At 35.2% G+C, this 24956-nt stretch overlaps 1 protein-coding gene across 2 annotated transcripts in view; it reads left to right on the top strand.

Annotated features, from left to right (window-relative positions):
• LOC117113885 (dynein heavy chain 5, axonemal-like) overlaps positions 1-24956 on the top strand; it is a gene marked incomplete at its 3' end in the record, with an annotated part of 59003 nt that overhangs the window by 18881 nt on the left and 15166 nt on the right. Inside the window, 35 exon segments of one of the 2 annotated variants that reach the window (XM_033257364.1) lie at positions 430-741; positions 1140-1274; positions 1586-1810; positions 1975-2083; positions 2495-2622; positions 2713-2880; positions 3223-3360; positions 3846-4069; positions 5062-5148; positions 7472-7623; positions 8161-8181; positions 8345-8505; positions 9655-9859; positions 10234-10493; positions 10720-10914; positions 11113-11199; positions 11813-11877; positions 12721-12927; positions 13206-13356; positions 13645-13759; positions 14002-14100; positions 14291-14541; positions 14904-15149; positions 15280-15432; positions 15542-15658; positions 15804-15970; positions 16359-16545; positions 16926-17033; positions 21399-21538; positions 21888-22019; positions 22220-22421; positions 22701-22840; positions 23123-23376; positions 23490-23635; positions 23765-24005. In XM_033257364.1, the coding sequence (XP_033113255.1) occupies positions 430-741; positions 1140-1274; positions 1586-1810; positions 1975-2083; positions 2495-2622; positions 2713-2880; positions 3223-3360; positions 3846-4069; positions 5062-5148; positions 7472-7623; positions 8161-8181; positions 8345-8505; positions 9655-9859; positions 10234-10493; positions 10720-10914; positions 11113-11199; positions 11813-11877; positions 12721-12927; positions 13206-13356; positions 13645-13759; positions 14002-14100; positions 14291-14541; positions 14904-15149; positions 15280-15432; positions 15542-15658; positions 15804-15970; positions 16359-16545; positions 16926-17033; positions 21399-21538; positions 21888-22019; positions 22220-22421; positions 22701-22840; positions 23123-23376; positions 23490-23635; positions 23765-24005 (5728 nt within the window). 2 annotated transcript variants of the gene reach the window in all.

The raw sequence follows: 24956 nt of genomic DNA, 5'->3' as shown, positions 1-24956 counted from the left end.
TATCATTTATATTTTTTATATTGTTTGTTTTTAATATAGTATCAAGCTATTGTTTTTCTACAAGGTTGTACTTCATAAACTAAGTCCCATAAGGATAGGGACTGAGGCTGTTTATAGTTATGAGAAAAACTCATGTTATTTGTAAGTGCTTGAAGACAGGTTTCTAGAATTGGAAGACCCGCATATTAAGCTTCAAGCTACAGATGTACTATATCATCCATTGTATTGATATTTCACATATTATTGGTGTTGTTTATAATATACACTGCATAGATGTTCATTTTGGTCATATGCATCCCTGGCTCCTGTATCCTTGAAGAAATCTTAGGGAGTCTGGCCACACCCCTAAACACACACGGTTACAATTAATAAAGTATCATCATCATCAAAACAATAATTTTATGTACTGTATATCATTTCCCATTTCTACACAGGTGCATTTTCAATAATGTGTACGATATACGACTAGAGCGAATTTCAGTGCCAAACTACTCCAGTACAGTGGCCTCCCCTCTCCGCACCCCTCACGGTAACTACCACTCACATGAACATTCCCCTACTCACAACGATCGTGGACATCCAAATATTTTGAATGGCCTAGACCGGTATATCACTCCATCTGTGGCTGCTGGTAGGATAAGCCAAGATTCAGAGGGAGGAGTGTCAGAGTCCAATACACCACAGTTCCAAGCTGTTGCTGTTGTGTCCAAGGAGGGAGAGGTGCTACCATTACAAAATGAAGTAAGTTTTTTTTTTCAATAAAAAACATTGATGTTATATACATATTTGGATGGTACAGTACAGTAAGTACTGTGATGAGCTAAAAATACAACTTGATATCTAAAGCCAGATTATCAAATTGTATTTGACAAAAAACTGCTGTATGCCCATATATGGTCATGAAGTGGTTATATATGGCCATGATGTGATGTCATCATGACCATATTTAAGCATGTCACGAGTGTTTGTCTGGGGCAAGGCTTTAATTGCTTGCTTTGTCTATTTGAGTAAGTTTAGCTTAAACAACTGCAACTTGGTGTGCATACGGAGGTTGCTTAAATCACACATGTAGTAAATATTTACATAATGTGCTTGGTGACCATCTAAACATAATAGTTACATAATTAAATATTTCTTAGGTTACCCTTACGGAGGGGGTGGAGGTTTGGTTGAAGGAACTGAAGGACTGTATTGGAGACACCATCTACTCATTGGTGTGCAATGTAATAGAAGACGTGGAGGCTGGGATTGCTGTTGAGGACCTAGCTCTCAAGGTATCACAATCTTATCATGATTTTTGGATTAAAGGAGCAATCCAAATTGTAAACATGGCACTCCCAAATATTAATGTTTTATGCTTTTTCTATAATATATATATATATATTGATTCAACCAGCTGGTATCTCATTAATAGACAGCATATTAAGATTACATTTGGTTTGAGTAATTTCCATTATATTTTTTATTATGTACAGTACCATCATTTTATATGATGTACAGTATTTAGGAAAAAACAAAGAAAAAACCTATTGATTAGGAATTGCATTTACATAATTGTCATTTTTAAAAATCTTTCCTTTTCCAGTATCCCGGTCAAGTAGCCCGTCTTGGTATGCTCATGTACTGGACAAAGGAATGCGAGATTGGCATAGCAGAGATTCGCAATGATCGCAAAGCCATCCCCAATGCTTGCAAGAAGTTTATTACCAACACATCAAGACTTTCAGCTGTATTATCACGCGGAATGTGGAAGAATACTGATGAACAAATGACCTTTGTTCATCGACAGCGATTGGAGAGTTTAATTGCTGTAAGTTGCATCAATATCTCATGGTATACATTTGACATTTTTAGTTTATTTGGAAATGTCATCTTACACCATAAAGTATTTTCGATCAGTCTTGGCAATTTTTATTTTTTTTTAATTAAACACAACATTAGTCTCATTCCTTCTTTGTTTTTCATTTTTTATAGCAATCGCATTACCTACGAGATACACTAGAACACATGGCCAATAGAAAATTGAGGGAATTAGGAGACTTTGAATGGCGAAGGTGTATCAGATTCTACCATGCATTCACAGGTATGGTGTGGGTTTAGAGTGGATGATGATCATTATAATGATATTACAACAATGTTGAGTGAGGATCATGATGTTGAGATATTTATGATGATGACTGGTAATGAATGATGACAATGATTATTATGATGATGATGGTGGTGATAATTTTGATGATAGAAATGATGATAAAATTGATGATGGTGATGATTGTAGGATGATAGAGATTAGTTGTGATGGTGATACTAAAAGTTATAATTTTTGTCATTGAAAATTATATAAGAGAATAAATTATCAACAAATATCACTCACAATAAGATTTACCTTTTTTTTAAGTTTTTCTTTTTGTTTCAGAATCAAGTTTTTGTTTATTGGGATGAAAATATTTTTTAGAATAAAAGCATAATAACAGTTCATTCATTTTCTTTATTGTAGAAGGAAAGGTTGTGCCATATATCTCCATCCTAGAGAAAAAATACACATATGGTAGTGAGTTCTATGGAGCCCGGTCCTCGCTTGTTTTAACCCCGACCACTGAGAGGTGTTTCATCACAATGTCAATGGTAAGTACTTTTTATTCAACAAATACATTAAATGGAAGAAGCTGAATGTATTTTTAATTCTTACATAAACTAATGCTGTATTTATTTCAGTGCATGAAAAATCAGAAAGGCTGTATGTTGGTGGGAGGTACTGGCATCGGCAAGACTGAAACTACCAAAGGCTTAGCATCCACACTCGGTCGCTTCCTAGCCATGTTCGCCTGCTCTCCTCACAGTGATCCACAGAGCTTAGGAAAGATAATGCAAGGCCTAGCTTTGGTATGACATTATTACAATTATATGGTGCATTAGACATCTTTGTCTCTGTCCTGTTAAAACAGAGCCAGTGTTTATATCTCTCATTTTTGTTACCATTATGAAATATTTGCTAGATAATCTTACAGAGTGCATTACAATTGATTCTACTAAAATATGTCACTCCTTTTGCTTATAATCAACTTTTTCTATATCACACATATTGTATCTCTTTTCATATCACAATATCATGATGCATCTCTATTATAGTTCTTTCTCTTACATAATTCACTCTCAACACCACACATAAGAAATGGAAACTTAAGATAATCACATCCTATATTTTGTTGTTTAAAAATTGTCTAGGATGGTAGTTGGGCATGTCTTGATGAGTTTCAGCTTCTTCAGCCACATGCTGTTGCCATGGTGATGGACCACTGCCAAGGTATCATATTTGCATTAAGGTCTGGTGTGAACAAATGTATTGTTTCCAATGGAGAAGAGGTGAGTGGTTTTAACAGAGTGAACCATGCCATGTCTCTTATTCCTTAAACTAGCTCTCTCAGATGACATTTTAATTCATTATGGGCTTATTGTGTTCATCAAATATCGGTCAAGATGTCAGCAACCTGAAATTTCCATGATTGGCTATGATTTAGCATGTAAACGTAAAGGTAGGAGAATAACACATATCTACAGCGTCCTTAAAGTAGCTCTCTCAGATGCATTATAATTCATTGTGGGCTATTATGTTCATCAAATATCAGTCCAAAATGTCAACATCCTGAAACTAGCTATGTTTATGGTCTATTTTGTGAATACTTAGTTGGATAAACCTGCTTTTGCCATTAAAACAAATTATAACACCCCTAAAAAATAGTAGAACTTTCCATCTCAGGGTATTAAATGAACACAGTAACCACCATGTGTGCATCCTTATTCTTCGTCATTACTGGTTTGAGTAAATATTCTCAATTGTTACTTTACAGATTGTTGTCAACAGAGACACTGCTTTGTTTATGACTGTCAACAACACCCATGCACACAGCAACCCAATTGGCAGTGATGTGAAGACCTTGTTTCGTAGCATCTCACTTACTGTGCCAGACCTAGCCATGATACTCAAGGCTAAGTGTGCTGGCTATGGCTTTAAAGCACCTAAGATTCTAGCTGATAGGCTAAAGATTGTTATACAGCAGTGCAAGGAACAACTGTAAGTTACTATTACTACTACTGTACTACTAAATTAGGAGTTGGAATTAGTTATTATTAGTAGTAAATATATTATTAGTACAATATTGATAATAGAAAAACTATAATTCATTGTTATTCTTAATCTTTCTTTCTCTCCATTAGTTTCTATTCAAAAATTATATTAAATTTCTTTTTTTATTTTTTTTCAATTGTGAACAATAACAAACATTTCATCATATCACAAAATTTCTTCAATATCAAAGATTGTATTTTTTTTACAACCAGACTATATAAGATGTAATGCTACAAGCATATCAGTTGTTTACAAGAAATTCTAGGTTTACATGAATTACAAAGCCTACTTTCCACTTCCACCCAAGCTTCGCACACACACATTGCCTGCACACATGCTGTATTAGTAAACAACGAAATGGTGACATAAGATTAAGTTAGTTCACTTGTAGTAGTAATTTTGAATTCATTGACATGTGCAACCCATTTTTTTTTCAGTTTAAATCTTCCGTTCTTCATAGTACTCTACTTATGTACCATTTCATAGTTTCCTTATTTTGGATTTAATCCATTAAACAGGTAAAACTGTCCCTGGAGTGATAGTTTCTAGCAGCTAACTGCAAAGGGTTAATAGTCTGTGGCAGCCTTGTAGTTTCAATTCTATAATATAGTGATAGAAGCCACGGGACATTCAAGAACTTATGCCAAAATATTTCAGTGAGGTTTCCTAGGCAAATATCCACAGTGGTTTATCAGTGTTGTTTGAGGTTCTAATTAGAGGTGAAAGCCCACAAGACTTAATAGTAACAAGGAGTTATGCCAATAATATAATTGTTTTGTGTTCAGTATTTTCCCTCCCTGGTGCAAAAGTTTCCACATAAGCCAAGCATGTGATACACAAGTAACCACTTATTTCAATGTTTTATCAGTGTGAATTTTCAACCACTGACCATGTTTGATCTGTTTCTTTTGTTTCTCTGTGCATGCTTACACCTGTAGCCCACCTGAGGAGCAACACTATGTAAATTTGAGTTCTACAGGTGCATCTTTATTACATGCCGTGAAAACTTGGCATATGATAGAAGGGTAATGCTGATCAAACAACACAGAATTTCATTGCAGTGAAAACAGTTAACTCTAACATTACACATGTAGTTGGGAGAAAGAGAGAAATATAGTTGGCTCAAGATCACAAAAATAGACATCATTGATTGCAGTGATTACAGGTCACCCTAACATTGTACTAATTTTAAGTAAAATATAATTATGGACCAATAATTTCTCTATTGTATTGTGGATTAAATGCTGCAAATTTCCATTGTAGAACACCATAATTGATCATTAAATTCACAGTATGTTATTGTATTTGGTTCGAGGCTGATATTTACTATAGTAAATGAGAGCCTCACACCAAAGTATATAAATACTATTGTAATTATTACTACACATATTTGGTTTTAGCAGTTTCCTGAATGTCATAGTGGGCAATCTTAATCTACTAACACAATGCACAGTTATCTTATATCTCTGCTCTAACAGCTTGATGTGGCCTCCATTTATTGTTCTTACATCCAATAGGGCCTACTCTTCAGAAATTCTTTTCCTATACTAGTACTATATTTAATATAGTTTATATATGTATAAGTCTTTATATTTGTTTTCCACATTCAAGGATTATCATTTTTTATTACTAAATCTAGTTGTCGTTTCATCACCTGTGAGAATGGCTAGTATCATTGTTGCAGTGTGAAAATTTCTTTTTCCAAGAAAAATGATAACTTGCTGAGATTTTTTTCACAAGCCAACTGAGTACAATCATTCAAATATTCATTATTAATGCAGTACTTGTTTTACTTTTTACAGCAGTAAAAACGATCATGTAAAATCATTTGTAGCTGTTGTTTGTTGTTTCTAATAATATTAACAGTTTGTATTGTAATAACTAGTCTGTGGTAATATTGTAATACATAAATCATAATCAATTTATGAATTACTGTATGTAATTTATTTGATAATTGCTAGATATGTGACCTGCTGAGGCAAACTCTCCGTTTGTTGCAATTCATGATTTCCCACAAGCACCCAGAATGTTTGAGAATCAAAATTTTGAACATTTTCAGGTTTTTGCATTTTATAAAAGAAGATATATTGAACAACATTTCTGCAAAATATGAGTCACTTGATCTAAATAAAAAGTATATTAACATTATTTTTAAAATACAAATCCTAATAATAAACTATTGATTTTGGAATCTTTAGAAGCTCTTTTCTCAAATTCTACATGGCTGATATCCAGTGAATAAAATATTCATAACTTTGCTAATACTCAACCAATTCCATCAAATATACACTGTTTTAAAGAAGACTTCATGCAGAATCTATATACACTAAAAATGTTATTTTCAATTTTTCCTGCAAAAGGCTGGTTGTGCCAGAGCCAGTCACATATTACATCATTCCATATTCATATCAAAATTCATTTGTATTATTATACTGTAAGTTATCAAATTCAGTCAATGTACTGGAGTTTCTCAGGTGTAAGCCCACTCCTTGAATACAAAATCATACCACTTGAGGACAATACACTGCAAATGATAGTAAGAATCCTGTAGGCATAGATAACTAGATAGTTTAATTTCATTTCAATTTATTCAGTGATTCAACAATTTCACATCAACAACAAATCACCAATGATAACACAAAAGAGCTCAGAAGTGCTTATTTCCACTGTGGTCCTTAACTGAGACAATGACAGATAACACAAAAAACAAGAATAAGTAAAGACAAAAATAAATATGAATTTCTAATAATAAGGCTACATAAATATGTTTTTTTTGTTTTTTTTCACGCATAACGAAATATATAACTTTTATTAATCACGAATATTTGGATTATACAATCCACAACAAATTACAAATTGCAAATTGTTTACATAGGCATCAAAAGAAGCGGTGGCTTGTCAGTTTGAATATCAAACATACAAAACATACACACACAGAATACATATCTCTGTCTTGTTCATCTAACATAGAACTTAGGCCTCACAAGCCTACAATTTTAGGCCTCACAAGCCTACAATTTTAGGCCTCACCAGCCTACAATTTTAGGCCTCACAAGCCTACAATTTTAGGCCTCACAAGCCTACAATTTTAGGCCTCACAAGCCTACAATTTTAGGCCTCACAAGCCTATAATTTTCATTACAAATGTCAGAAGTTTAGGGAGTGTGCTTGTACTGGGATGAACATAAATCAGCATGAAAATTAGTCAAGAAATGAGCTTATGCTCATTTATATCATTTATTCGCCTAGTTTATAATAGTTAGGAATTCAATATAATTTGGATAATTTATATGTAAACACCTGCTTAATCCAGGTGTTAATGAAGTTAGGTTGTTTGTATTATTATAGGTCCAAAGAGTACCAGCAGTTGTTTGCGTTGGGCTCCATATCTTCTGTGGTCCAGTTTGCATCTGCAGGACGGAAGCTGACTAAAGAGGAACGTGCTGAACTGTCGAGGGCAAGTAGCCAGATATCACTGGCCCAGACGCAGAGTCTAATGCGTAAGTCAAATGTCTTCGGTTAGGTTCACACTAGAGCCTTAATATCCAGATTGGGAGCTAAATGTTGCCATGCGCATGTGAAAATGCCCGATTGTTTAGAGGTAACAGTTCCCAAGAAGTGGATACGCTAATGGTAGCAAGCGCTATCCATTAGCAAGTTGACCTCATTTCTATCATTAACCAATCAGATGTACGCATTTCCAATTTGCTAATGACCAATGATCTACCGTCATCTTAATATCTGGATTGGAGATTTTCTGTATGAACGCAACTGTGAGCGCGTATGTTATTAACCTGGATCCTGCTAACTGTGTGTGTGTGTGGGAACATAACCATATTAACTGTTTTAATGATGACCTATTTTCATTAATTTAATAGTCTTATTTAGGAGTAGATAGATTTTATTAGATCAATTTTAAAATGGCATTGATATGATTAATTTTATATATTTTTAAATTTTTTCTCTTTCTTATGTTATGATATTTCCAATGATTATTATATCTTTAACATGCTTATTTTCTTACCTACCTCTTTAAGCACCACTTGGGGATAAGCAAGGTAAGGGCTCATAATACTCTATGGCAGAAATGTAATCATTGCTGTGTGCCCAGCTGTGTATCATCATTGCTTCAGTAATCATTAACCCTTTAACATCTCTAAATTTATCATCATTATAATATTGATTTATATTTCTGGTTTTTTTTCTTGTGTAATAAATCAGCGTCGAACGTTACAATCAAGAGCCAGAAAGACAGCTTAACTATGAGTCTAGGCCCACGTAAGCAGGGCATGCCGAACCCAATGACAGCAGCCGCACGTACAGAGCATGCCGTAGTGGCGCAGGCATTGCAACACATCATAGCTCCCAGGCTCAAGGCTGATGTAAGAAGCAAACTTTCACATTTTGTTGTAGAAAACAGTGTCCTGTGTTTTTTAGCTTCAATGAGGAGCTCTAGTACCCTGCTGATTGATTAATTAATAGATCTTTTTAGTATGGGCTGCCGTTAGGGCCGCTCGAATCACTCGGCTGATTGATTAATAGATCTTTTTAGTATGGGCTGCCGTTAGGGCCGCTCGAATCACTCGGCTGATTTATTAATAGATCTTTTTAGTATGGGCTGCCGTTAGGGCTGCTCGAATCACTCGGCTGATTGATTAATAGATCTTTTTTGTATTGGCTGCCGTTAGGGCTGCTGGAATCACTCGGCTGATTGATTAATAGATCTTTTTTGTATGGGCTGCCGTTAGGGCTGCAGGAATCACTCGGCTGATTAATTAATAAATCTTTTTTGTATGGGCTGCCGTTAGGGCCGCTCGAATCACTCGGCTGATGGCTGCCGTTAGGGCTGCTCGAATCACTCGGCTGATTGATTAATAAATCTTTTTTGTATGGGCTGCCGTTAGGGCTGCAGGAATCACTCGGCTGATTGATTAATAGATCTTTTTTGTATGGGCTGCCGTTAGGGCCGCTCGAATCACTCGGCTGATTGATTAATAGATCTTTTTTGTATGGGCTGCTGGAATCACTCGGCTGATTGATTAATAGATCTTTTTTGTATGGGCTGCCGTTAGGGCTGCAGGAATCACTCGGCTGATTGATTAATAGATCTTTTTTGTATGGGCTGCCGTTAGGGCTGCTGGAATCACTCGGCTGATTGATTAATAGATCTTCTTTGTATGGGCTGCCGTTAGGGCTGCTGGAATCACTCGGCTGATTGATTAATAGATCTTCTTTGTATGGGCTGCCGTTAGGGCCGCTCGAATCACTCGGCTGATTGATTAATAGATCTTTTTTGTATGGGCGGCTGTTAGGGCCCCTATATTATCATCAGAGCCTCTAGGTTATGAAAACTTGTTATAGAAGACAGAAGTACTTTAGGAATACTTCTCTGAACAAACCTAGCATTGCCATGTTTAGGGCACCCTTAGAAATATTAGAACTGTCCATCTCAGGGCATCATATATAAAAGCCAGCCAGTTATTCTTGGAGTTCTTTGAATAGATTTGAATTCAGATTTGTTCTGTGTTTAGGCCTGTTATATATTCAACAACGTGATCAAGGATGTTTTTAGTGGTACTGGTGAAGCTCCGTTGCCACAGTCAAGCCGTGCGCATCGGTCACGCCTCAGTGCAGAGCATGCAATCATAGCAAAAGCTCAAGAGAACGGACTGGTGGCTCATGCGTCGTGGATCAACAAGATTATGCAGCTGTACTCAGTCTCACAAGTCAATCATGGTTTGTTTAATTGAAAAATATGTAAATGTTATATACTGTATGTTCAAATATATAAATTAAAATATATTGTTAATTATTTACTCTAATCTTGTTTTTAAATATATAAATTAAAATATATTATAATTTATTAATCCTTTTCTCTAATCTTATTTTAAAACCAATTCTTCAATACAGTTAAACCCCTGTAAGGGGACCCATTCAGGACTGAAAATAGTGTCCCCATAATAGGGGTGTTCCCTAATTAATAGGGGTTGGCCATAGTGTTAAAAGGTACATTTCCCTCACTTCACAGCCAAAAAAGTGTCCCCTTAATAGGAGTGTCCCAAGGAGACGTTTTTCAGTAATTCCATATTTTCTTTCCATTGTTCTTCCAGCTATCATTGTGGCAGGTGAACCAGGGACAGGTAAATCTACCTGTATCCAGACATTAATTGATGGCCTCTCTGCCATTTCATCCAACAACCAATCACGGCAGTCGAGGAGCAGCTCATCCACGATCTCTTCAGTCAGTCACAAACTGCAACGCATCAACCCACTTGTTGTTGATGATCTGGCTCTGATGTTTGGCTACCTGAATCAAAATCGTGACTGGATCGATGGTATATTTACCAGTGCTTGGCGAAAAGCAAACAGAGTAGGTTAAATGCTGAAGGATATAATGTGTTAGAATATTGATTGGCTTGTCAAATGAAAATAATATTAAATAAATAAGAATCCAAGTCTAGAAAGACATTCAATTGTCTTGGGATTCAATATGTTGAATCTGTTTTGATTTATCATCAGGAGTTCACAATGGATTATAAGAGAAACAAATGTAACTGTAATTGAAAATTGAATGTGTAATTTTCTCTCTCCATTAGAATGTTAGCACAACGTGGCTATGTTTAGATGGGCCTTTGACTCCAAGCTGGGCCGATAATTTCAACAGCGTTTTAGATGGTGATAAAGTTTTGCATCTTAGAAACGGTGACAAACTCTTCCTTGCAGACAACATCAAACTGCTTTTTGAAACCACAGACCTCAACACTGTTTCTCCAGCAACTGTTGCAAGATCTGTAAGTATTTAATTAAGTAAGAATAGATTTAGAAAAAAGTATGAAAGTGCTTGCAGTGTGGTTGTCCACTAACTGGGAAATATTCTTATACATTCACTGCAAAGTGTAATAATTTAAAAATTGATTGTTGTGTAGAATATAAGTAAGTAGACCTCAAAACTGACTTCTGAATGATTTCATGTTGTTCATCTGTTACAGGGCATAGTGTACTTTGACAAGGATATCCTAGGCTGGCGTCCAATTGCTCAGGCATGGATGGAAGGACGAAACCAACAGGAGATTCATGTAAGTACAACAGCATTTTTTGCAACGTTTTCTTTAGTTTCATTTCATGATTATTCAATGACTTGGGCACCTTGACTATGAGTCACGCAAGATCATCTCTGATATGATGTCGAATATATGAAAAATGTATGTAGGCTGCCAGCATCTTGACTTCTGACGATTAGTGCTAACAAATTTTCACAAAAATGTGATGCAATAATGACAAAATGATTATTATTGTATATTTTTGGTAAAATATTTCAGCCGCTCCAAGTAAATAAATCATTTTGATACATAATTAAATATTTTAACTGGACTCTAGAACTAGGGCTGTGTATACATTGTGTCTGTATTAACATATTTCAATCTTTGTCAATCTAAAGTTGAAGGTATCCCAGACGCTTTTATGTTCACTTGGATAGGCTATATCTTCATAAGACTTCTATGAATGGATACCTTGTTTGAAGAATGAAACCAAGTTGTCTTTACTCTATACCGCTCGTCTATTTTATTCGTGTGGGAAACATTTAACATATGTTTAACAACATGGAAAAAATGAAATCAGTGAAACATACTCACATAAAAACATACTGAATAAACATACTCACATAATCATGTTGTTTTGTCTCTGCAGTGCCTACAGAAAGCCTTCAACAAGACCATGGATGCTGTTGTTAACTTTGTCATCTATGAAACTAAGTAAGATAATGAAACTAAATTGAAAGCTTATCATTTTACATAGTATTATAAGATCAGCATTGGCAGGATTTTGAACCAAGAGATAGTTAATTACATCACTACTGCCTTGTCTTTAGTAATATAACTATTGAAAAATTGTTTGTTTGCCCTTTAATGCTGAAAATTGTATAGGAGGGTGAAGGCGCAAAAAGGGTTTTTTTTGTAGTTTTTTTTTTCTCCTGTCACCAAAATTAACATATTAAATTGCAATGCTTGCAATTAAGCCTATCTCACTATTTATTTTAAGGGTATTCATCAGATTGAATAAAAATAACTCATAATCAATATTTTGTATTTGAATTTAGGCCTAGAATGGCGATACCTTACATCAAACACTAGATTTAGACAATTTTCATGCGCAAAATGGAGAAAAAGAAAAATCACTTTCTTAAATTTGTGAATACAATTGAAAAAAACCTCTTTTTTAAAACGCCGCCCCTATATTTCTGTGAGATAGGGGCTGGCACTGGCGGGCAAACAAACAAATTTTTTTAGTCCTAATAACCAACAATAAAGCATTCACTGACTTTGTTATTACTTGGATTAACTGTTTATTGCCTATGAAATGGCCTTTTTGTCTCATTTAATTAGCTTGCTTTCCAAGGAGGTATACCTCCTTGGTCTATCCACCCAGTTTATGTTTAGCTTCAAATTCACCAGAAGAAGTGTGCACACAAACTAGTATATTGTCAATAAAACTGTATGCCCAGTGTTTTATTTACTATTATATCAGACTAGTATGGCTCATCTGTTTTGACTCAACAATAAAGCGTACTTGAATGTTTTATGATTTTGTATCCTTAGGCCCAGGATGTATGTGTGTGAGGTTGGAATGTTCCAGATGTGTCTGGGGTTACTAACTGCCATGCTGAATGAGATCAACGTGTCCATTGGTGGAGAACTGCACATTGAGAGGCTGTTCCTCTTCTGCCTTATATGGTCATTTGGTAGTCTCCTAGAAGGCAATGACCGCAAGAACTTCAGTGATTTGTTGAGGACTTTGACATCAGCGTATGTACAATTTAACAAAGTACTTTCTTTTATGAACTGATGAATAATGTTGATAGTGATACGTGAAGGTTATGATTATCGTAATACTGTAATTATCATAGTTAATTATAATACAAGGATAACAATGATGATAACAATGACAAGGGCAGCGATGGTGGCTTAGCTGGTGTAGAAATCATCCTTTTTTTAGCATATTTTGATTGGCTGTTTGTCAGACTTTTTGTATAGGTGTAGAAATAATAATAATAATATAAAATGCCATATACTTTTTTTAATAGTCTGCCAGATTATGATCATGAGATCTCAGTGTTTGATTACTATGTGGATGAGGCTGGAGAATGGGACCCCTGGATATCCAGAGTACCTGAGGTGGCTTACACCGACAATCAAGATTTACTCGGTGAATTTGTCATAGACACAGTTGATACAGTAAGCCTTTTTTGGTTTTGTTCTTTTTGATATCAATATGATACACTACACTTTCGAATTTTATATTTATTACTAGCATCTCTTCAACTGGAGATTGTTTTATCTTGTGTCAAACCAGTATTAGCTTACAAGAGGAAGACAAATCCTTTTTACAGTGTTTACACTGATCAGCGCTTTCATCATATTTTGATAGTTGACATTTTTTTCCCAAATGTTTACCTTGAATTACTTTGGAATTTGCATGCCTTATTTGGAATTTGTATGCCTTATTTTTCACTTTATTCCCAGATCCAAGCTCGTGTGATCCTGGAATTTGCCAATCTGTCTAATCTGCACATGATCCTTGTTGGTCCTCCAGGATCGGGAAAGACTTCCATGATCAACGACTTCATTGACTCCCTTGGTAAGTTTTGACATTAACTCTGATTCAAAATCATCTACATGCTTTTTCAATAGTAATTGGACATTAAAATAATTCTCTACTCTACAATTCCTATAACCTAACCATAAAATTCTGATAATAATTTTAATATATTGAGAAGTGAAAGTAATTCACATCAGACAAACCATATTCTACTGTGATGAAAGCTCTAGCATGTGGAACTACTGTAGTTGTCCAACATCCTTTCATTGTTTTCTCTACAGACCCTCCACAGCAAGTCAGTAAGCATTTAGTGTTTTCTGGAGCCTCTAGTGCCAGTCAACTTCAACAGTTTGTAGAAAACAACATCAGACATAGACAAGGTATAATAATAAAGTTATTTCATTTTTCCATATTTAATTATTATTCTCAGAATAACAACATTTTAAAGATAAATAAACATGTCTTCTTAATAATAAATACCACAAACTTATGTACTGTAGGTTTTTTTTGTTAAAATTGCCAAACAACTTCAATAACAATGATAATCATCAACTTTGCATAACTAATTAGGATTTGTCTATGGAGCCAAGGACAACAAACGACTGCAGATCTTCATAGATGACATCAGCCTGCCGACACCTGATGAGTTTGGCGTACAACGATGCAATGAGTTGTTACGGCAACTGATGGATGACAAGATTCTGGTGACGCTTCATAAACCATTTGAATGGCGTACCATCGAGGGACTGCATGTCCTTGCCTCAATGACAACCAATGAGTTCCCTAGTGTCAACAACAGGTTGATTTCATCAAGACTTCTGGTGGGTTCTGATTTTTGACTTGACTAATATAACTTTATCATTGTTAAATTTGACATAGAGAATCAGAAGTGTAGCTGAGGTAATATTTTAATTAGGGAAATAACATGGTGGTTTTTAGGGGTGTAAGAATTTTTAGGGGTGTAAGAGTTTTTAGGGGTGCTTACTTCTGGTCCTGAAACTAGGTGTACTTGTTGCGAGATTATTCGAAGTCCTGTTAGTAGTTTTATATTGCTTTGTTTAGACTTTTTAATTTGTGTATAATGTTGGTTTAAGTTAATTACTTTTAAGTAAGATTGCAATTTTAAATCAAATCAAAACCAATAAAAAAAATAAAGTATATTATTTTCTCGTCAAATCTTCAGCGTCATTTTGCTATCTTCTACTTGCCTGAGCCTAAGGACTCCTCTCTGCATACCATTGTCGATGCTGTCCTTGATGGTAACATGACCAAGAACAACCAGCAGTCTCTGGCACAAGAGCTCCATGACTGCATCGTTGATGCTTCTTGCCAACTGCTGACTAGTGTCCAGAATGTTCTCAGACCGTCACCAATGCCAGGGCGGCATCACTATATATTCACTCTACGAGACATCACTAAGGCATTCCAGGTATTTACTGTAATTTTGACTCATTTTGCAATATTCTGAACATCACTAATGTTTTTCTAATTGAAAGCAGTGGAGCTGAAGCATGAAGTTCCATAATATCAAGTTTCTTCTTTTTGTTGCTTGTTTTAAGGGACTAATGAGACTCTCGGAGGAGTCTCGAGAGGAAGCCAGTATGGTAATATCCCTGTGGAAGTATGAAGTTACCAGGATTATTGCAGATCGGATATGCCGCACTGCTGACTTCCAGTGGTTGGAAAAAAACATGGAAAACATTATTAAAGAGGTAGGATAAGATTGGGCATATTCCAAATGGAAGAATGCAGTCTAAATTGTTGGTATGAAAAGAATGATACAAGAAATTCATTTATAATCTATTTGTGTTTTTTTTTTAGCATTTTCCAATGACACAAGAAGAAGGGTTTGAGCTCTATGACCATTTTGTGACATTTCCCATTGAGTCCAGGACATACCAACGACCTGTGACCTCCATGTCACAGAAAACTGTTAGGGTAAGAACATACAGTACCAGAATGTGACACATACATTAAATATAATAGTAATGATATACAGCTGTGAGCATATAGACAATTATGAAAGCTTCTTTTACACTATTCTATACTAAAATATTTTTCATTTTGTATACCTCCATTTCAGGTGCTTCTTCAACCTGTGACAAACTTGGTTGAGGTGCATCGTTGTCTCTTGTCGCATCTGACACGGTACAATGAGGAATTCGGTAACATTCAGCTCAACATAATGTTATCGGATCATGTGATACATCATGTGATCAGAATGCATCGTATTCTTAGTTTCCACCATGGGTAAGTGATGATGTCATCACTATTCTTTTATAATTTGTTTACAGTTTGCTTTATATTATTTATTTATTTAAATTTATTTACCCAGGGTAGCCCAAACAGTTTAAACACGGATTTCCATTGGGGCCCTGCATTTAAAGCATATTGGCAGTCACATTGAAAGTTTTTCAGGGCACAACTTGTTTGGCTAACTTTGAACTTTGAGTAACTAAACCAAAAGGAAGGTTTACCATTGTAATTGTTCATAGAGCCACATGGATGGTATATCTTTAAATTTTACCCTGAGAGTTTTCTTTTTAGGTACAACATTTGACTAATTGAATTTACCTTGTATTTTGTATGACATAATTAGTTATTGCTGAAATAATTATTGTTTTTATTATTTGAATAGTGGAAGCATGTTGCTTGTTGGTGCTATTGGGAGTCACCTGACCAGCCTCGTAAACATGGCGCTACATGTGGCCGACATGCCCATACACCCCATCGACACCTCCAAGAACAATAGTTTCTTTGATGGTCTACGATCAGCTGTTAGACTCTCTGGTACAGAGGGCAAGATGCTCACCCTACGGTTTACTGTAAGCAAGTTGCATAATTATAATTTTCAGCTTGTTATTGTGTTTATCATAGTGCTATTTGAGGATGATGTGACTGCTAACATTGATGTTCTTATTGTTAACCTCACTGGTGTTACTATTACCCTCAATGGTGTTAATATCAGTGATGTTACTGTTAACACCAATGTTAATCTCTATGGTTTTATTGTTAGCTTCAGTAAAATTCAATAAATTTACTGTTGCATCCATCAATGTTTTTTCTTTTAATCTCAATAATCTTAATATGAATTTCATAGTATTACTGTTAATTTTGGTAGTCTCATTTTAAACTTAATTGTATTTATTATTGTAACTTCAGTAAACTTTCTGCTAACCTCTGTGGTCTTACTGTTTACCTACAGGGTCAAGACCTTAGAGAAAATGTCTACCTTGATGCTATCAACAGTCTTCTGGTATGTGGAGAGTACCCACCACTCTTCTCCAATGATGAACTGGATGGTCTTCTTCTGGTATGTATCAGTCAACCACTTCATCATTTTAAAACTTTAAAATACATTTAATGTAAAGATTGATTTATTTTGTAAAGTCCTTATAGATTTGTAATGTGTAATTAATTCATACTACAATAAAGATCAAACAAACGTTTTGTCTGTGGACAATGCTCTTCATCTTACATTGCCTGTTGAATGTGACAAAAATCCATTTTATACCATATTTTACACTCATTTTAAATACAAAGTTTTTGAGTTTTTTTGATAGTGTGATATTTTTAATTAATTTTGTATCTTGTTTGATTCCTCATTGCTCTGATATCTAAAGCTGTAATGAAAGCATTAAATTATTTGGCTAATTTGTTTATTCTCTAATTATTCATTTGATATTCAAATTTAACTCAAGTTTTTTAATGTTATATATCTGTATGTCATATTAATGGTAACATTGTATGTATCTACTGTATGAAAATGTCAATTTTATTTTGAGTAAGATTTGATTCATTGATTACCTTAATTAATTAATTGATTGATGTGATGTAACATGGTGACATTGCCCTAACATTTAATTTGTGACTAGCGCCTTGAGCCATTGATTGGTCCGGATTCAGCTCCATTCCTGATTTTCTTGTCATATAATGTAACTGTCTTCCATTTGCCTTGTATGTTAAGGTTGAATGACTGTGTTAGTATCTAAAGGGTCATCTCAGACATCATGACTGTGTTTCTTGGTTCTAATATTTGTTTTTCCTTTGTTTATGACAGCAAATAAACCAAATCAAAGTTGACACTGTTGGTCCTGTGTCCACCAAATCTCTTTGCTGATTAATTGTCTTTGTATATGAATAACTAACTATTATACAGCCATACAAAAATGGTAGCCCTATTAAGAGTATTCATTTAGGTATTTGATAAAATTGTGTAAGTAGTTTCTTAGTATTGCTAGCCCTAATGCAATAACATTGAAAATATCGTAGGTTGACGAGGTTATTGACTCTGAAATTGAAGTAAGTTGCTTGCAAATGAAAATCTCCACTTTGAAGTGTGATTGCAAGAAATCCCCATCAATGCTTTCCTACATACACTACACTTAGCAGATTGGGAAGGGTTCTGTGTTAGTGTGTTTGTGCATGGATGTGGATGTATGCATGTGCCTTACATTTATGGGTGTGTCCATGCATTAGTATAATTTCTGCAATATAATTTTGAATTTGTAAATAAGTGCAAAAAACTTCAATTTGCATCCATCATTCAGAAGAAAAGTTATTAAATGTGGCAAAGACCAGCCAAACCAGTCACACAAAGTTTATGATTTTGGGCATTTGTTAGCCAGAAACTATCACCAAATCATTGAAAATGGGGAAAATAACAGCATAGCATGGTGTATAGATATATAAAGTTAGTTTAGTGCAATAAAATATATTTCCAAAATTTAGACATTCCTGCATGTTTGGCCATTATCTCCAAAACAGGATTTGCGACGAGTGACTGGTTTGGCTTTGTCTTTGCCACTAATTCACAAAAGTGTTAACCTTTTCATTAAATTTAATTGAATACAGCATGCCTTCTTTATTGCCTTTTGTAGGTTATTTTTAGCTCCTTTTCGCATGCCTTAGTGTTTCCTTAAAACTGGTTTCCATAAAATCACTACAACAAAGGACCTTTCCTCTAAGCCCCTCCACTTGGATATTGTTGCTAGGCTAGGTAATAACATACACAGACATGCATTTGTGGGACAACATGTGTGTTTATGAGACGTGCGCATTCCGATCCTTTGTGATTGGTCAGTTGTTAAGTTTGATTGACACTCCGGAATGTCCCATTCCATTGCAATTGCTACACTGCATCGTCTTCAACAAAATCGAAAGACTCCCTAATAAAATATTGTGTGCCTCAAAAATTGCCATTGAGCATCCACTGTAGTTTTAAGAGATGGCATGTAGCAATTTTATGGAAATCAGTCTTTGTGCATCTACATAATATTAGCTAATATTTTTACACCTTAGATGCAGGATTTGTAAATATATATGCACCTATGAAATATATAATTGTTTATTGCAGATGGTTTCATGAGCAAAGTATCATTGGAATCAAAATCATGAGCATAAGACTCATTTAGATAAGAAAGTATAATACATACTCCAAGTATTGATATAAACGCCATCGTGTTGGGATTCAATATTTCGACATTAATTATGTCATCATCAGGATGATTCCTGATGATGACATAATTAATGTCGAAATATTGAATCCCAACACGATGGCGTGTATTTCAATACTTGGAGTATGTATTATACTTTCTTATCTGAGATTAATCAGTGGACCTTTCAGGCTCATTTAGTGTCTCATTATTCCAAAGGTCCAAAAGCTGGAAGAAGCCATTTTCGGGAAATCTGTTTAAACGATCTTCCTTTGCACATTTTGTTTTTTTTTTTGCTACTTATTGTGATACCCATGCCCTTTCCGTGAGACAAATGATAATAAAGGGGTAATGCAGTAAAAACAGGCATATTTAATGAATTTGCAGGAGGTGGGATATTTTCTGGGAGATTCTTGTCTGGTTGTGGATGTGCGGGAGACCGTCCCCTTTTCTGGGAGACTACCGCGACATGTAAAGACTTGGGACCCCTGGTTATTCTGTTGACTGGTTCAGCAACACCTGTGTCGTAACATTTTTAGAATGATGTGTGATTGTGTTTTACATGCTAATTTCACTGTCATGTTTTGTTCACAGTATTATGAAAAGAATCAAGTTGACTTTAGTTCGGTAATGAAAAAACTAAGATCATGTAGCCAGTGTATATTTCTTGCTAGAATTTTTGCATTAATTAAAATATATACTGTACTGTAGATATCTTTTTTAAAAACAATATTTATGCATCTACATACAAATTGTCCCTGTTGGAGTCACTGTAGTGGTTTTATTAATCATTTTTTTATTATTAAAAGAGCATGGTTTTACATTGAAAGTTGAGTTATGTACCAATTAATAATTGTGCCATTAACAAATTAGTGGTTACACTATTTTAAAATTGTATTGACAATTACATTTATATTGGTCACTTTTAAAAGAAAGTACTTCTACCTTGAACATTTCACAGTTGAAAGAAATAAGAATGTGATTGATAATGCCAATGATGTGACAAATAGTTGACAATTTCATAGATCATGTTCATAACATATGTCAGTCATAATATTTGTTTCTATCATATCCAGCTACACTGTCACTAACATAGAGACTTGTTTCACACAGCTGTCAAATGTCACTCATGTAACATGATGTGTTATAATAGTCAGCTGCCATGATGATTCAATGTCACTCATCTGTGTTGGTGACATCATGAAATTTGTCATACTGTATACCATAATAGACAGCTATCATGATGTAATAATGTCACTCTTTTACCTTAATGGTATCATGACATTTTCAGTCAAAGTAAACAAACATATCATGTTCTAAACATATTTTATTAGCTTCAACTACTAACACTGTACTATGTAGTCTAATGCAGGGTTTGCTAGAAGAATTCACTTGGGGCAAGATATATCAAATTAACAGCCCCCAATTTTAATGGCCTTGTTAAGTGCCAAAACTGGTTGAATGCCAGACCACTATATCCCTCTTGTCAGCCCTGGTGTTGGGTACCTGATTACAGTGCATGTGGGTTTTTTTTTATTATTATTATTGGCACACATCATATATACTACTGTAGGTTTTATGAAGTAGGCTGGCTGAGGCATGGCAACCATTTATTATCTGGAAAAGGGGGTACAAGGGGCACACCAGGCTACTATACTGCTTTTTATGATTTAATCATTACTGAAAATTAGTTTATTTATAAAAAATACTTTTTAAAGTATATTTGAACACTTGAGGTAAGGGGGCTCTCATTTGGTGGTAGAAGGTACATATAACCTTGTTGGGTGGTTTCATTCCTGTCACCTTTTGGTTGGCAGAGCTGAGGCTGTGTTTTTATAGCTTGTCAAGTCATAAAATTGGTAAGCACAGGAGTACAGCAATAATCATATATGGGAAATGGTGAGAATGGTTTTCTAATATTCACAATTCTGAGTATGCAATATACTATATGGAAATTTTAAACATTCAGTCAGGTAAACTTAAATTCTGTGTTCATGTTCTTATGAATTCCTTTTTTTAGCTTCTCCTTTTTATATAGACAACTCTTGTATCTGCATATATTATTTTGGTTTTATTGTTTTTTTAAAATATGTAATTGGTGTAATGGGATGCTTTTGAGTTTGTATACTGATCAAGATAAAACATTGTTTCAAAAAACTGAATACATTTACTTTTACACCTTTGTTATTGTTGTATTTGTATTTCAAGTAAAATTTACTATTTTTGTAATACATTAATTACAGGCTTTAGGTCCTGCGATGAAGCGCAACTTTCCACGTATGGTCATCGACCCCATGAAGTTCTTTGTGTCAAGGGTCAAATGTAATTTGCATATTATTCTATGCCTGCCACCAACACACAAGCTTCTGAGAATAGCATCAAGGTACTGTAGAGATAGATGTAACTAGCTGGGTCAGTTATTAAAAAGCATATTGGGTCTTGAATTAACTAAAAGCATATGATCCAGGTCAGGTATTAATAGCATTCAGGTTGGGTAACAGCATGTAATGTGTTTATTGTATACAAAATCATAATAGTAGCTTCAAAGTTGGGGAGTGATAGGAAGAACTATGTCAGTCATTGATAGCATACTGTATAGAGTCATCTACATACACATAATAATCAGTCTGTATTTAATATTCATTATACTGTATATAACAGTAGATGTGATTAAAAATAGAATTTTAGGGTGTTTTGATAATTATTTTAATGTAATTTCTTTTCTATTTTAGTCAATATCCTGGTTTATTAAAGGGTATGCAGGTGAATTGGATGTGTGACTGGCTCTCTGATGCACTGACGGGTGAAGCAAGTTATTATGTCCAAAAGCATTCACTCTGCAAAGATAGCTCCCCAGATATGAGGTACTGTGCAACAAAATCCATTTGAATCCATTTTATTTTTATTCAATTCTGTAGATTTGTTGTCCTTTTAAAACTTTTTATGGGCTGCCCTGTTAGGTGTGCATGATGTTTAACAATCTGTAAACCATCTATATTGTAAAAATTATGAGAAAGATTTTAACCATGTTAATTGAGGTCATTTTATTATCCTTCAACCACAGGACAGTTATTGTGTCATGCATGGCAAAGATCCATAGTCATGTATTGCATGACTGCAACCAGATTCCATGGGCAGGTGAGACCAATGACAAGATAACCCTGACACAAGTAAAGATCCAAGGAAAGAAAGAAACCATCAAAGTCACAAATCTTGAGGTTGATAATCTGCCATACACCAAGAGCATTATGAGACAGAAGATAGAGGTAAAAGTGCCAGGTTTTAGATTTCACATTGACTTGTTCAATTCCGCAAAATGTTTTTTTTTTTTAAATATAATTTCCTGAAGAGTATTTCTAATTTTTAGTATTTGTCAGTTATTTCATTATTCATTTATAGCATCTGTTATCGTGGCTTGTTTGTTTTTTGATAAGTTCTGAATCAGTTGTCAATTTGTAATGGTACCCTCTCCAATGCCAAAGTTAATGACACTGACACAATTTTTCCAGTACTAATATTCAATGACATATTTATTTTCTTTCCAGCTAAGGCATAGAAAGCTGGATGAGCCTGGTAAACATGAGTTGTTTGTTGGTCCACGTACATTTCGTCGTTTCATGGACTGTTTCAAATACCTGTACACAACCAAAAGCAAAGAAAATACAACTAAAGTCAACCAACTTAAGTGAGTCTTCATAACTTTATATATTTTGTTGTTCTCATTCAATAGTGCCTAACTTACCATTAAATGAAAATGATTCACTCTGATACAATGTCATAGCACCACCAAACATACAGCAACAATGAATTTTGATGTTTTTAAATCTTGACAACTAATACTCAATAACACTTAATTATTGCTTGGTTTAGATTGTGTTTCCATACTCGATTGGTAAAGCAGAGATTGTTTTTAATATTCTCTCTACAAACACCATTACTCATTATTTTACAATTTTCCTGCACGTAGGAAAGCTCTTGCCTGCCTTTCCAAGACCAGGGAAGATGCTCGTGCTAAGAAAGCTGAGATAGTCAGACTTCAGAAATTATTTGAAGAGGCTAGTGAGAAGACTGCAACCCTACTTAAGCAGCTTAGCAGCAAAGCCACTGTCCTCGAGAAAACCAAAGCCTTGTACCAGCAGTCCCATGGAAGTCTGAATGCATTCCTGCAGATGGCAGATGTGGAGAGTGATGAGGAAGAACAGGATGATCTCTTAATGGCTGGTTAGTGCTTTATAAATTTTTTGGTGTCTCCTCGTATCCTTTACATAGTGACATGAACATATGGAAATATCTTGCAAAACTGACTTTAATGATCTACAACTGTTCTCTATCAGATGATAAAGATGAATACGACAAAGAATTTGATCGTCTGCGAGAGCAGAATCTGAAATGTCGTCAAGTTGCAATTGAAGAAGAACTAATCCAAGCGGCCAAAAGGGTAGAAGAATGTCGAACAAGTTTACAAAAGGCTTGTGAGCAGGTGATACTCATTTTCTTGTCCTTTTTGTGCTGATTCTGTTTAATTATTATTATTGAGGTCTTTTACTACTACACATAGCAACTGTTGAAAAGTCCAAACATAAATTGTATGTTACTCTTATTTTACTAGGTTATTCATTGGAAAGATAAAGTGGATAGAGCTTGTATTGAAAGACTTCGATCCTTCCAAAATCCAACTCCAATTGTCCTTCAAGTTCTGGAGATGATCATGGCACTGCTCGGAAAATCAAAGCCAGTACAACCAGAAAGATCAGAAAAATTGAATTTTTCAAGTGAGGATGCATCGATTATATCTGGAAGAACAAGCTCAACTGGGACTAAAAGCCCTACCAAAAACTGGAAAGGGTCAAGTATGTATCCATTGTATAAAACATTAAGGCTACGTTCAGACTTGGAGAGAAGCCAGGCTTGAGTTAAGCCCAGCTTAACTTTGGCAGGCATTCAGACTAGCGGGATTAGCCAGGCGCGAGAATTTTCATAATAATGAACCTTAACCAGCAAACGTGTTTCAAAATATTGCTCGCGAAACATACCTCGCTCACAGCGTAAGTAATTGAATGCTGATTGGTCATTTTGTTACCTGAAGTCAATGCAAGACCCCCCGCAACGATTAAAGCCCGGCTTTGAAAAGTTAAACACGGTGGCAGGGCTCCCAAGTCTCCCGGAACACCCGGGAGTCTCCCGGATTTTTGATCGATCTCCCGGGCTCCCGGAAACCCAACATTTTCTCCCGGATTTATAATTTCTCCCGGATTCCTCCCGAAATCGTTGTTTTTGTCCAAGCTCGATCAGAACTGCGCCTCTACAGCGATATAAGCAATCGAACCCGACGTTTATGAGTCCGAGATAAAGTTTATCCCGCATGGTTTATTGTACTCACCAAAGCAACACAAAATTACAATGGCCAGTTCGCATCGTGGCGAATCTCTTTGTTTTAATAATAAACAGGATTATAAGATGATTCATTGACGCCCAAATACCGGGATGGTGTCCGGCAGGGTGTAGTTTTTACCCTTAAATTAATGTTTTTGCTGTAATGATTAAATATCATTAAGTGATGCAGCATAATAAATGTGTACTGTTTATTTATTGTAGTATTTTCAATAAGTTTCTGTTTATAAAGTGTGTTGACGGTGATGATGTAACTGCAGTACATGCGCCGCAGCGCGTCGCGGCGCGCGACAATCCTTGGAATGACCATCACGACAAAATCTCCAGGAATTTCACTTCCACAACTTGGGACCCCTGCGGTGGCATGCCAGGCCTAGTTACTATAGGAACACAGCCCGGCTTGAGATAAG

This window comes from Anneissia japonica, unplaced genomic scaffold (assembly GCF_011630105.1).
Source record: "Anneissia japonica isolate Jap-2015-1 unplaced genomic scaffold, ASM1163010v1 scaffold1417_len1240632_cov203, whole genome shotgun sequence".
NCBI classification, from domain to species: Eukaryota; Metazoa; Echinodermata; class Crinoidea; order Comatulida; family Comatulidae; genus Anneissia; species Anneissia japonica.
This window is presented reverse-complemented; position numbering and strand designations above follow the sequence as displayed.